Source organism: Myxocyprinus asiaticus, chromosome 15, assembly GCF_019703515.2.
Source record: "Myxocyprinus asiaticus isolate MX2 ecotype Aquarium Trade chromosome 15, UBuf_Myxa_2, whole genome shotgun sequence".
Lineage (NCBI taxonomy): Eukaryota > Metazoa > Chordata > Actinopteri > Cypriniformes > Catostomidae > Myxocyprinus > Myxocyprinus asiaticus.
Genome location: NC_059358.1, coordinates 21,233,239 through 21,247,753, shown reverse-complemented (window position 1 = coordinate 21,247,753; position 14,515 = coordinate 21,233,239). Strand labels below are relative to the sequence as shown.

Here is a 14,515-nt window from a genome sequence, read left to right as displayed (position 1 = left end):
TGTTTTCACACACGCTCGTGGCTATTTTTAGCCTTCACACCGTGCGCAATATTTGAGCGCTACTCACGAACAACATCTCAGATGTAGATACTCAATAGTTCGGTTCACTTATAATATGCATTTAGGCCGGCACCCGAGGTGCGTTTTTTTTTTTTTTTTTTTACCAGAATTTGAATAAGAAGCGAATTAAAGTACTGTGAACTTGCCTACAAACAGACACATACAGGACTTCCTGGAGAGTTCAGAATGTCAAAATAAAAGCGTGAGGGTTTAAAAGTTAAATGTGCACGATTGAGATATATTACTATTATAATTTATTATTATTATTATTATTATTATTATTTGTTTACAAATTATAATAATATTTAAGTTGAATGGGTTCCAGAAAAATAACTGTGTGAATGAAATGTGAGCTGATATCTTACAACTACATTGAACAAAAAAGAGATCTGAATCATTTAAAGTCCAGATACAAGTTGAAAAAATGACTTCTTTTCTACTGATGACCTATACTGGAATTACTGTTAATTTTGCTGCTACATTAGTATACTGCCAGTATACTAGTTAACAAAAAAGTTTTTCTTAATAAGCTATACATTTATATTGAAATAATGTGTAGTTAGAGGTTTGTGTTTCTTTACACATTAAAGAGTACTCCCAATTAGTTCCACACAATAATGTAAAGATATTCTAAACTGATTATGCAAAAAAACAACACTGGTATCGGATTGGGAATGGTATCGGCTGATACTGAGATTTCAGATATCAGATCGGAAGAGAGAAAGTGGTATCGGTGCATCCCTGCTGTAAATGATGGCGATGAGGTTTATCTTTGTTTGACTACTGTACGTAATATAATATAACTACATTATGATGACAATAGCCTCCTCCCTTACCCAGTGCAGTTTACATTTTATGTCACAGAGAATTGAGTTGATCGCATTGGTTTACTATTAGGTTGGGCATCTGTCGTAATTTTAGAAAACATACAACAGAAACTTTGATGTTACAGGGGAGAGAGAAAGTAGACACTGTGTGTAATACTATACAGCATTGACCTTTGTTTTCATATCTAGTATGCCATATTTATGCTACATTAAACCATTTAATGAAATTAAAAATGAGTTAGTCTAATTAAGCTTTACTTAGGAGGTATGAGTGAAACAAGTGATAAAGAGTGAAATGTGAACAAGGGTTAACAGACCCCATAAATATGCTTAATGAGTGCCGCTTTCTTTCCCGTTTTGATATATGAAACGAGACGCTTGGGTGGGGCATATTGAAAACCACGATTTGCTAGTACTTTGTAGTCTATGACAGGAGGTAATATTAGGGGGAGGGTCATTCTCATTTTAGAGAGCATTTGATTGGACCAAAATGTGTCCTGTGTCCCGGTAGTGCAAGATGAGTCACCAATATTTTTGGTCCATTTTCCCAGAAGGTTGAGACTTCTAAAGGTCATTTTGTCAACTTTTAGAAGGACACTAGCGCATATGGCTTAAAAACTAAAAGACATGTTCTAAAAGCCACAACTCAACTCTAATTTTGAATTCACAGGGTTTGTAAGAGAGGTGGATCGAATAGTCTAAAGTGACCTACAGTGAACTAATTGCAGAGACAGTCTCCATGGACTAACCTGAGGTTAAGTGCCTTCTTTAAGAGCGCAGTAATGATGGACTGAGCTGAACTGTGAATTACTCTATATTGAACTGGACCTGCAATCTTTACATTAGCAATGCAGATTTTGTAACTGTCGGAAACCCCGTCCTGAAAAAGTTCAGTAGGTAACAGAAAATGTTCTGTCTGATTCTGTCCTTAAAGAGCATTTTGACCCTGTTGAACGCTTGAGAGGTTTAAAGATGTTTTTTCAGAGCTTTATCCTGGTTCACACTATGCCATTGTGTGTTAATGGTCAACAGATGTGTGTCTGTGTGACTGTGAGGGCATTGTGGACTCTGGTATGAGCATAAACATGCTCTGTTCACACGCAAATTATGGTGCCTACAGGTGTTCATCTAATGGGGTTTTCTGAGAAATCTAATCCCATCCGGACAGAAATGTCTGTGATTGTGGATTGTAGGGTTTTTTTGGGTTTGTTTCACTTCACTTATTTATTTTGACCTTTTTTCAAATACTGTAACTAAAGTTAAATATCTTGAGATGTTGCCTGTTGCACTTGCATTATGGATTTAGAACTTTTTGCCAACTTTCTAGGTAAAACCTATCCCATGTAAAAAGAAAATTAAATCAATAAGGAGAGTCATTCACAAACTGCTCAGATCGCCACTGTAGCGTCAGGTGTGAGTGATCCTCACCTTAATAAATTATACTGTAATTATACTGTATACCTACAGTAATGTTACAGAAATGTTACATACATAATATTTGTTTATATTAGTGTGTTTCATAATGCCCTCATCCAGATAAAAGACACTTCCACCTTGGTAAAAACCACAGAGATCCTGAATCATAAGCACATAAAATGACAGACGTCCTTATAATTTTAACTCCAATGTCATTTAGAAAACAAATTCCATCTTAATAGTGCTAAACACACTATGAAAACAATGTACAAGTTGTGTCTACTTAGAATGTTGCGGTGATGTCAAAGATTCATAGAAAGCAGTTCATAGCATGCGTGTATCATTCAGAAAGAGGGAGGGAGAAGGGAATTCCCAGAGAGAGAGTGGAGAGGAGGGAACCATGCTGCGCACATTTCTGCAATGAAAAAAAGTAAAAGGAAAGACCAAGGGATTGGAAAAAAAAAATATATATATTCTTGATCCCCTTAGGTTGAACACTGACTTCAGGTAACATTAACTTCTGTTATGAGGATGCAAAGTCCCCTCTGTGTGTTTTGTTTTTCCAAGTCCAATTTAAATTCATGTTCCAGTTCCATTTGATGTTTACTTGTAGTTAAGGTTAAAGGCATATGGAATCCCATTTAACTTAAACTATCAACAAGCAACCAATGGATTCTATGCACGGCACGTTACCTACGTATTTCCGGTAAAATCTCAGGGCGATAACGAACTTCTGGTATCGTATTTAGCCATAGTAAAAGTGTCAAGAGGGTTGTAGCAAACTATGCTTCTTTCTAAATAAAACAATTGATCACAACAAATGTAATGTTATTTAGTGAAAGTATAAAAATTATCTCAGTAATGAGCTGATTACTCAGTGGTGCGTTGCAGTGATTTTGGCAACAGCACTGTGATAAAAGATGCCAATGTTTAATAAACAGCTACATTTATTATTGATGATCATCAGAATAAACAATTCTTCCGCCAAGTATTATAGTTAATTATTCTACTTGTAGGCTTTTTACGTTTGCCAAGCAATGCAATTTGTTTCAAAAATGTAGTCACGTGTGCATTCATTTATTTTACAACGGCTTAGATCCCTTTTCGTGTTACATTACACACAATTGTGTTTTTAGTTACATCAGCCTTCTGTTAGAGTTTCATGGTGATTCATGGCAGGTGACCTCCTGTTGTGCAAACTGTTTGGATTATAAAGTATTAATTCTAATCCTGACCTCTAGATCAGAATAATTCCATATTGTGTGTAGACGTGGCTTCTCTGCAATTTAATGGAATCTATTGTGTGTGTGTACGTGTGTGTGCACGTGTGTGAGTTGTTTCAGGGAAAGGGATTTTAATAAAAGTGTCAAAGGTGAAGGGCTCAGGAATAGAAGATATGGGCTAGGGGTGGGTAAAAATATTGTTTTTCCAATGCATCGCGATCTGCATTTGAACAATCTCAATATTGATTCTTAAACCCCAAGATCAATCTTTCACTCAATGCGCAAGCCTCCACTACAAGGAGAGGAAATCACTCGCATTTGCAAACAAATTTAGCTCTGTGCGACTAAAGGTAATATATTCATAGAGTGGTGGTGGCGTAGTGGACTAAAGCACTGGACTGGTAAGCCAAAAGTTGTTGGTTCAATCCCCACAGCCACCACCATTGTGTCCTTGAGCAAGGCACTTAACTCCAGGTTGCTCCAGGGGGATTGTCCCTGTAATAAGGGCACTGTAAGTCGCTTTGGATAAAAGTGTCTGCCAAATGCATAAATATAAATATTTTTGCAAGTGGCTGGTAAATGTTTACATTTCACTCCACACCAGTAATTGTGTTGTTTAGTCGGGAAGTGTTCAGCAGCGAGATCCTTTCACAGCCTGTTGAGGGTAACAGTTGTTCCGTGTAATGTGTGTCCAGGACGAGATCCACGCAACCCATTTGTCATTGAATAATGTCTCCTTTAATACCCTTTCTGTTCTTTACAGTCAGTTGTTGATTAAAAAAAACAACAAAAATAAACATTTAATTCTAATCAGGAATCGCACAGATGAGGTAAAGCCCTTCGAGTTCTCTCTAGTTAACATGCGTTCATTTAAAGGCGCTGTGTTTACAGAAATGCCGTTTTTTGTTAAAGAGACAGTACTGGTTTTAGCACATGTTCAACAAATCAATGTAAATACTTGAAAATAGTACAAATTATCAGTGGTCGACCGATATATCGCTGAGGCCGATAAATCTGACAATATTCTGACTTTTCTAATTATCGGTACCGGGCGATTTGTTTCTTGAGGGCGCCGAGAATCGGCTGCTTGCATGTGAAGCGACTGAGACATGTAAACGAGCAGTCACAGATTGTTTTGTTGTTATGTGCCATCATGTTACTACAATAATAGAACAATGTGCTGCATGTTCTCATTTAAACGGTCTGCATATGCAAACTGTGTGGAATATAAAGTATTATTTATGCAGATGCGTTTGAGCTCATAATGTTAAAGTCCTCTCCTCAACAGTTCCCTGTAACTTTTCACTGACTTGTGTAATGATAAAAAGGTAAATATCAATCAAAGTAATATCATATACCGCTTGCAAATATGCACATATCTCGTTTAAACAGATGTAATAACCCAACCTCACACAACTTCAGCATCCTGTGGAGCGCTCATTTATCTTCCTCTAAAGCACATATTTTAACAGTCTCTCCTCAACAGTTCCCTGTCACTATTCTAATGATAAAAGGCAAATATAAATAAAACTTCTATTGTATACTGTCTGCAAATATGCAGATATATCATTTAAACAGATGTAATTCATGAACCTCACGAAAAATGCGCTCATCTAATATCTTCCTCTGAAGCACGTATTCTGTCAGCCAGAATCAAAACTTCAGGATAAAATTTCCTCTGATTCACAAATCATGATGGTCAGTGGTCACAATCCAAGCAGGCAATCCAGAGAGTTTGAGGCTCACGCTGGATACACACGAGCGCATGAGTACGACCAAAGTCATTCTAGCAAGTCAGTCCACTGTCGACCATGTTTGGCACTCTCTCGGGAGACTATTTCCAGTCATGAAGTGCAGCTCCTATTTACTTGAATGGATAAAGACCAAAATCTCCAAAATGGTTGGTCAAGATTTTGATCAAAGAACATATTACAAATCAGCAGTAAAATCTGACAACACAGGTATCATTGTGCTTCTTTATCTCAGATTACGCTAAAAAAATAAAGTTTTTATAGCTAATGCGCATGCACGTTTTCGAGTTGATTTGACAGGAGATGTCTGTATCTAAAAGGTGATTGGCTCTTTTACCTGTAAGTTGGGACTTCCTATCTACATCCGTTGACCGTTGGCTGCAGTTGTGCGTTCTAATTTTTCACATTCATTTTAATAGAAGTGGCCCATCTCTGCTAAATAGTCTCTGTTGCAACTTCAAGGTAAATGCGCTTCACGTGTGCTATACGTAAATGTCTTATTCACTATGTACAGTACGTATGTACAATTGGTTTGATTCTGTATTTTGAGAAAATGCAATTGCTAACGTGGACATGCCATCTATGGTTGCTGGACTACTGTGTGTACTGTTATTTCCTTCTTCCTAATATGTTAACAATTTCTTCATGTGCAAATAAATTACTAAAATTTGATGATTAAACAGAAATCAGAAGAAACACCTACCATTTAAAATACAATATTATTTATTTTTTTAAGATTTTTTTTTACAAAGTTAAAGTTTTGTGTGAAATTGAGTAAAAATAGTGCTAAATAAGAGTTTATTATTTTTTAGCAATTTTATGTTATTTACTATATTATATTGTGTTATGTATCAGCTTTGTATCAGCCTATCGGCCACCCTGCACTCTGGGCATCGGCCATTAAAAAAAACCATATTGGTCGATCACTACAAATTATGCAATTTAACAATAAATATGTAACAAAAATAATATATTAAATATAATATTTATTGATTGAATACATTTATTTGTTTGTTTTTAAAAAGCCAAAATGTGACCAAAATGATGAAAAAGTAATAAAATATAATTAGTAAAATTAATATTTCCCTAATTGACCTAGTTAGAAGGTCCCTTGTATAATTAACAGCATTAGTTTGGAGAGAATTTATTTTATATGTTAGCAAAAGGGACATTATAACTTAAAGCCACATGAATCGATATTGAATCAAAATCAGAATTTAATCAAAAGCTTGTGAATCAGTAACGAATTGAATCAGGAAATCTGTATCAGTACCCTGCCCTAATATGGGCATTAGAGAGTCTGTCATGGAGATTAGTGTGAATGAAGAGATGGCGAGAGAGAAGAGTGCAAAGCGTGCAGGATGACTGAAGACGTCGGACAGCTTTATTGTCTCTGTGCAGCTTAGCAATTCCCAGTAGAGCTTGAGGCAAAGGAAAATTTGTTCTATTCATCATGGTGCCATTTTTCAAGTCAAATATTTACCTAGTGTTTGATGACTGTGTTCCCTTCAGAGTGCAGGTTAACATTTCAAAAGCATGCTTACGGTAAACACAGCATACAACAATCTGCTGGCACTGACTCCACCTGTGCTTTGAAAACAGGGAACAGGTGGCTGAGTGTTGTGTGTCATTTTCAATTTTTTAAATACTTAAAAAGGTGCACCAAGTAATTTTTCTGCTTTAAAAAAAGCCTTTACATTGACATATGTTTAAAGTGTTAACAACACTCATCTCATCACAAGAGATGAAAACTTGAATCATCATTTATTCTACATAAGCCAGGTCTCTCCGGCTGCCATGTTGCTCCCTCCTGTTGTTGGGCATTTTTGTGTCAATATAGAGTAAATATACATTACTTTATGATGAAAGTGTTAACATATGTAATTTCTGAATATTGTTATTATCAAGCAATAGGGGCCGTGTAAACGCACTCTGTAAAGAGTCTGGCTCAGGGCTGTTGTATTATGTGAAATAAAGTGTTTTTCTGATTGGTCTCTGGCTGTGTGACCCATGATTCATACATTCTTCCAAATCTGTCAGTACTGCCCAGATTACACAGTAGGCCTAACCTCCACACCCCACACCCCTGTGTGTCTCCACTCAGTGGAATCAATACCGCCCCCCTCTCTCTGTCACACAAACACATTCATTCAAGCACATGTCCTCTGTGAACACATGCTGGATGACAGTATGAGGTGAACAGCTGCTCACTGCTGCTCTTTAATTTGGCTGAAAGAGCGATAAATACACCCAGTGGTCTGGAGAAATGGAGAAATCAGCAAGTTTGGCAAATAAATTATACACTTATGACTGTACTGTTCATTATGAAAGTGGGTGCTGTATTTAGTGCTTACCTATGTTGATATTAAGTGGATTCTGGATCACAACACATGTTTGTAGTGATGCACTGAGGGTCAGTCCATCTGAAGTGGTCCAATAATTGTAAAGTTTGCTTTGCTTGACCATTTTTAATTTTCCTATTTTTTTTAAAACACATTTTTTTTTAATGATTACCTCTATGTATTGGTATTGCGAAACCACCAGTTTTTTATTTTTTATTTTATTTGAAAAAGGCCATCTTTGTGTCATGGCGCACAACACATTTTGGTTATACAGATGTTTACGGAAACCTCTATCTCAGCTCAAGATGGTCCTAGCTACTTGAAACAAAAACTGATCTCTAGAGCACATTAAAAGGTACATGTAAATACACTACCGGTCAAAAGTTTAGGGTCACTTGTTCATTCTTTGTTATTTTTCACATTTAAGGATAGTAGTAAAGTCATCAAAACTATGGAAGAACAGAAATGGAATTATAGGAATTGTGTTGTGACTAAAAAATCCAAAATAAATCAAACTGTGTTATATTTTAGCATCTTCAAAGTAGTCACCCTTTGCCTAGAATTTGCAGACATGTACTCTTGACATTTTCTCAACCAGCTTCTTGAGGTATCACCCTGGGATACTTTTTAAAAAGTATTGAAGTAGTACCATCAATACTGGGCACTTATTAGCTGCTTTTCTTTATTATTCGGTCCAAGTCATCCATTTCAAAAACTTTATTTTTTTTATATAAAATTGTAGTTTTGTAATGAATTAAATTATGTTGGCACAATTATATTTTTGTCTACAAAACTAATTTCATACATTTAAGCATACGTCTTCAAATCAAAAGGTTTTTAAGATCATGAGAAACATTTCAGTCGTGACCCCAAACTTTTGTAGGGCAGTGTATATAAACAGTTTGCACATTCTTGTTCCTTAGACTTAGATCTTAAGTCCTAATGTAATGAGCAAAATCTCTTAAAGTTCCACTTTGTGTCAATTTTGATGGGAAGGGTTCGAGTCTCAGTCAGAATTTGTTTTTACCTAGGTAAATATAGTGTGCATGCAAAATATTTCAGGTTTGAGACTTCTCTTTTTTGTTCGTTTTTTTTTTTTTTTTTTTTTAATGGGGGTGAGAGTGTGCAATTTTTTTACATTTTTGATTATCTCTGGTGGGGGACCAGATAGGATCCTGAAATTTTAACAGATATAAGCCCTCTATGGTAGCATTCTGCTGTAAAAATGAGTTTAAGTTTTGAGTTTGAGTTTGAGATACCACTGGTTACAGAGCTAGGGCTAGTAGAAATCTGGGGGAAAGCCTACTTTATTCATGCGTTTTGAGAAATAAACAGCTATAATATCTGGTACCGCATCAGAGATAATCAGCTCGAAAATGAGGGAAATGTTAAAAAATTGCACAAAAAAAGAGAAGTCTCAAACCTGAAATGTTTTGCATATATCACTGGGGAACTAAGTGACGTGATGCTAGCAGCATTTACACATCAGGTTTGTGTGTGTGTGTGTGTGTGTGTGTGTGTGTGTGTGTGTGTCAGTGTTTATAACTATTTTCCTGTGGATTCCTGTCAGATTTAAAATTTACACTTGCTTTGTGTGGGGGTATGTTTTACTAGTAATCCTATAATCTAAAGTTATTTTTCTCAAAAGTGTTGTAATCTGTTTGCTGATTACATGCATTGTATTAAAATGCATTAGTAAGGGCTTAGAGTTCTTTACACATCTCTTTTTGCCACTGAAATTAGTGTATAGGACTATTATGGCTTAGTCATCATGTTATATAAAAGTCTAAATTCATTTCTCACTTTCAGAGTGGAAATGTGTTTACATTGTGTTTTGTTTGGGTTTCAGACTTATTTTACTTGTTTACTACAGTTTACTCAGTTTTAAACTGATAGATTATTTCAGGAAATGTGTATTAAACTGAATAGATCCTTTTAACTTTTCGACTTTCTTTCTTTCTGAAGCAATCAGACATTGTATTTGAATAATTTATCTTATGTAGATGGCGAGCAAATAATTTTCATGTCAAACTGATACTAGCTTATATAGATATGAATCAGATTTACACTGATATACAAACATGCTGATGAAGAGCGAATTATAGTACCAGTTTTTATCCTCTAATATTTATCAGTGCCTACCCAAGAACACGTTCCTCCATTTGAATTGTTTATATGAAGCAGATCTGTGGAATATAGCACTGCATTAAAAGGATTCCAGAGGTAGTGTGTCTCGGCAGTGGCTTCCTAAAGGAGCCAGAGGTTGCTAGAGGAAGGAAAAATGGCCCATTGTTTTCAAGGGTTGTTTCCATTGGCTGATGAAAAGGATGTGGAGGGGTTATCTTTGTGATGATTGGTTATTTTCCTTAAGTGCCCTTTGAGGATTTCTGTGAAAGTGGGCAAGAGAACCTGAGGAATGTTTTCAACTCCAACATTGGGTAACACTTTATGTAATTAAATAGGACACTTGATATAATTTCTAATTTTTATTGGCTGCTTTTTGTCTTAAATGTAGGTTTAACCTTAAATCCATCTCATTACACCACATTAGATTATTTTTGTATTGTCCTGCTGAAACATTTGATGAGCTTTTATATATCTGCAGAAAGTGCATGGCATTTTTATTAGCTAGGTTTCTTGGTGGCTCAATAAAAACGTATTCATTTATCTGTGATGATAGTGTGTATAGTCCTCTGCATACAATTATATTTTCAGTTGCTGGCCGAACATAGGCCTAAACAAGTTAGAGTATTATTATTACAGGTTTCATTTGCCAAATTCTTTATATGAGAGATGTGGTGAGGCTGGCATTTTATTTTTCATTATTTTTATGCTTTTTTGTACAGAGGTGGTGCTGAAGGTTCACCTGAGTGACGCTAGCACCCATCAGCCTCTCTCTGGTGTCACCGTGGAGATCTTCACCAACCACACCCCTGTTGCAACCGATACCTCTGGTGCTGATGGCAATGCCTTCATCAGGTTCCCTTATCGCCTTGGTGATCTTCTTGTAGTCACAGCAACCAAGCGTGGATATGTACCCAACTCCGTCCCATGGCAACCAAGCAGGCTACCTGGTAATGACTTAAAGGAACCTCAAATCCTTTACCTAAATCACTAGATACAGCTGTTAGTTTATTTGATTGATGTCTTTGAAGATTTTGATTGTAGGGTTAATTGTTCAGAATTGGACAGGAATTAATGGGAGAAATCACAATGCTGGTTACTATAGGAAACAAAATCCTGGCTTTCAAAGAAAAAGCCAATTGCCTTATTGGTAAAGGCATCGCCTGGTCTTTCAGACAGTCCTTACTCTAGAACATGGCTGTCCATTAGCTGGACCAACCTGAAGAATATAGACGTTAAGCCTGGTTTGAGCTAAAAAAGTAAAATGTATGATTGGCAGATTTTAATAGTGATTTGACAGTGTTGTTACTCAGGCAAGTAGTTTAGGAATTTCAGTCTTTTCTCATTTAGTAAATGGAATTAGATCTTGGCATTACCAAGATGGCCACAAAGTAGACTGACTTAGTTTAAAGAGGTTTGGAGGAACAAAAGTGCATCTGGGGCAGGAAATAAAAACCAGAGAATGCAGAAAGCTTTTCAAAGTAAGTAGAATGTTCCACAACAGCTAATGAGATTGGCCTACTAACTAGTAATAAGTAAGAATACTCATAGGAAATTTATTGAGATATTATGGCTTAAATCTGAGTTTGTTGTGATCAGTCTTGCTGAATATCAATCTTTGCTCTTGTGTGCCTGTTTGTTTTCAAGTGTTCTCATCTCTCAGTCTGGATCTGCTTCCTGAGAGGGCTGCTACTCTGATGGTGTACGAAGACGTGGTGCAGATAGTCTCTGGATATCAAGGTAACAGTCAAAGTCAACCCTCTAATCTGATTGGACAAGCAGTGTTGCAAAAATTCTGATATCTGCTATAACAGCATTGGAATGTGGCACTGTTTTTATCACATATTGTGAGCCACTGTCCTCCATAATCTTTGTAATTATATTAAAAGTCTTAATGTTATCAACCTAATGTCATCAAAAGCAAGTAACTAATTTTATGTTCTTAGCTTGTCAGTTAAACTTTTCATGGTGATTTACTCTTTTTGTTCACATGTGAAAACACACATACACACACAGCTCCCCGGGGAATGAAAAGAGTGATGTGTCTTAATGAAGCAGGTGGCTGGAGGATAAATGTGAAGAAGAGTGTGAGGGTGTGTCTGGAGTTAGACATAAGTAGCCCTGACAGATCCCTTGTGCGTGCGTGTGTGTGCGTGTGCGTACGTACGTACCCAACTATAGTTTGGGGACAAAATTGTACCACAAAAGTGAGCTAAATCTGACATATTCTCATTTTTTGGGGGACATTCAGGGAAATCTTTCCTTCTATAAATGATGTAAGTTTTTTTTTTTTTTTTTTTTTTTTTTTTTTTTTTTAAATCATTGTAAAAAGTTTTTCTTTAAGGGGTAGGGTTAAAACGGTAACCCTTTACAAATAGGTTGTACACGTTAACATTAGTTGTCTATATAACATGAACTCAATGAACAATACAAAACAATTTTTCAGCACTTATAAATCTTGGTCAACGCACTAATACATTTTTAAAATTAAAGGTTTTATATGTTAACATTTGTTAATGCATTACAAACTAACATTAACCTCTTAAGCTCTGCAGGATTTTTGGGCTGCTGCCTGAATTTTCACACAAATTTAAAAGCTCCCTGTTCACACATACAGTGGACTAATTTCATAAACAGATTTTACAGATAACCCCCTACATTTTAAGAAATTATTGCAATAATTAATAAATAACATTGTAAATGTTTACAATTTTATGATAAACATTTGTTTAGTATTAAAGTAATAAAGTTTAAAAGCTTGCTATTTCAGTTTTCCAGCAAAATTCTTATTTTTATTCCACTGGATGGCAGCAAGTACTAGAAGAAATCATTTTTCCTCTATCACCTTCCATCACATTATACTGATCTGAAATGTAGGTTCACTAACGCATTTTAGCGCTCACCCTTAGACAACAAGTCTTTTTTTGAAGTGCTAAGAGCTTCCACAGTGTTTTGTTGAATATCTTGACTTCTGAGTTGTCTAGAAGCCCAGTCTAGGTGTCATTGGAAAACAGATAGTCCCAGCTTTACAATGATGTGTAACATTTAATCTTCAATAGATGAAAACCTATTTTGTTTCTCATACTTTTTCTACCGAATTTCATATTTTGTTCAAAAAAGTTTTGAAACAAAATTGGATTATTCACCCAAGCAAGCTCACAAACAAGTAATTTATTTAACTCATTTGAAAGCTAATAACCCAAGGTAAGATTTTATATAAAGCTTGAGGCTATTTGGGGCTTACAGATCAGTGGTCAGCACAGAAAAGAGATGTTTGCATTTTATGCCTTGCTGATATAAAATTTCACTTTGATATTTTTTAAAATAATTCAAACTGTGGTATTAGGGCAACATAATAAAATGTACAGTCACCTTCCTGAGAATGAGAGCTTTCATGTGATATATGACTTGTCTATTTAAGTGCTATGTGAAGGACTTTTAAATTCATTTAAATATGTCTACAATGTAACCTCTAGGTGGGGCCAATTTGTGACAAATGCTTATTTTGTTAATTTATGTAACTAAATGCAAAAGTGGTGTTCTCTAAAAAGTTCAGATTCTATGCTTTCAAATGATACCACATATGCCTAACTTATGTATCCAGGGACTTCAGTGTTTTCAGTGATAAAATAGCTTGCCATATAGCACCTCCCCAGAGTTTAATAGGCTAACAAACAATTAAAATGCATATCTTTATAAGTTAACATCAACCAAGGTTAATAAATGCTGCAAAAAAAAAAAAAAAAAAAATAGTTCATTGTTAGTTCTTGATACCTAATGCATTTACTAAGGTTAACAGATAGAACCTTATTATAAATGTAATGTCTTGGCCCTGGTATCATGTGGCGAGTGTAATGAGAATATTTCTGTACTGTTGTCCACGTGGCTCTTGAGATTTTGTATTAATTAAAGGTTTCTGGGTGTGCTGTAGTACCACATTGAAATTAGAGGTTGCACACACAAACCAAAAAGAAAGAATGAGAAGAATCCACATTTAAACCAGTCTTTACTTTTCATTTTTGTCTGTTGTGCTCCTTTCCTCCTGCCTCACATTATTTTGCTTTGCTCATCCTCTTAGCAACCTCTCTCATTTGGTAACCTGTCCCTCTGTGTGTGTGATATGTCTGGAGACAGACGTATTTATGGGTCTCAGGGGAGCGCTGCTGCAGTCTCATTCAGAGTGCTCCCCCAGTCCAGTTCCCTGTAAACCTTCAATCATTCCACGCTCAGAACAAAAGCACTTACATTCACAGACACAGACTTTGCCAAAACAAAAGCTTTTCTCTCACACACAAAGTAAAAGTCATTTCTATCAGGCAGACTTGCAGACTTGAGTGAAATTCAAGATGACATTTATTTGATGAATATAAAACAGAAAATGTAATGTCTCTCTTTGGCGTAAGCCCCGTCTGGTGGTCCGAAGAAGTTCTCGGAACCGTCATATCCTGCCGGAGATAGGAGGCAGGGGCGAGGAGCCTACCCCCGTGCAGGACGGGACTCAACTGGTGGTGGTGGGGTGGTGGAGGTTGCCGTGTTAGCACACTGAAACAACAATGTGATAGATTGTGAGCAGACTTATAAAGCAATGTCTTACATGTGATTGGCTAGGAGTTACCTAGCTAATGGTGCGATGATGTACAGCTGCTAGTCTTCCCGTTAGAACTACGCTGCGCTTACATTTCTCGGGGTAAAATTGCATAGCTGCTATTGTAATCCTCCACTTGGGGACAGTTATCACACACATTCACTTGTCAGAGGCTGCAGTGCCATTT

General features: G+C 36.2%; 1 protein-coding gene across 2 annotated transcripts in view; it reads left to right on the top strand.

Annotated features, from left to right (window-relative positions):
• Positions 1–14,515, top strand: part of LOC127452996 (protein FAM171A1-like) — a 55,707-nt gene that overhangs the window by 22,145 nt on the left and 19,047 nt on the right. For both annotated transcript variants that reach the window (XM_051718954.1, XM_051718955.1), the window contains exons 2-3: positions 10,466–10,693; positions 11,391–11,483. In XM_051718954.1, the coding sequence (XP_051574914.1) occupies positions 10,466–10,693; positions 11,391–11,483 (321 nt within the window). The remainder of the gene's footprint in view (positions 1–10,465; positions 10,694–11,390; positions 11,484–14,515) is intronic.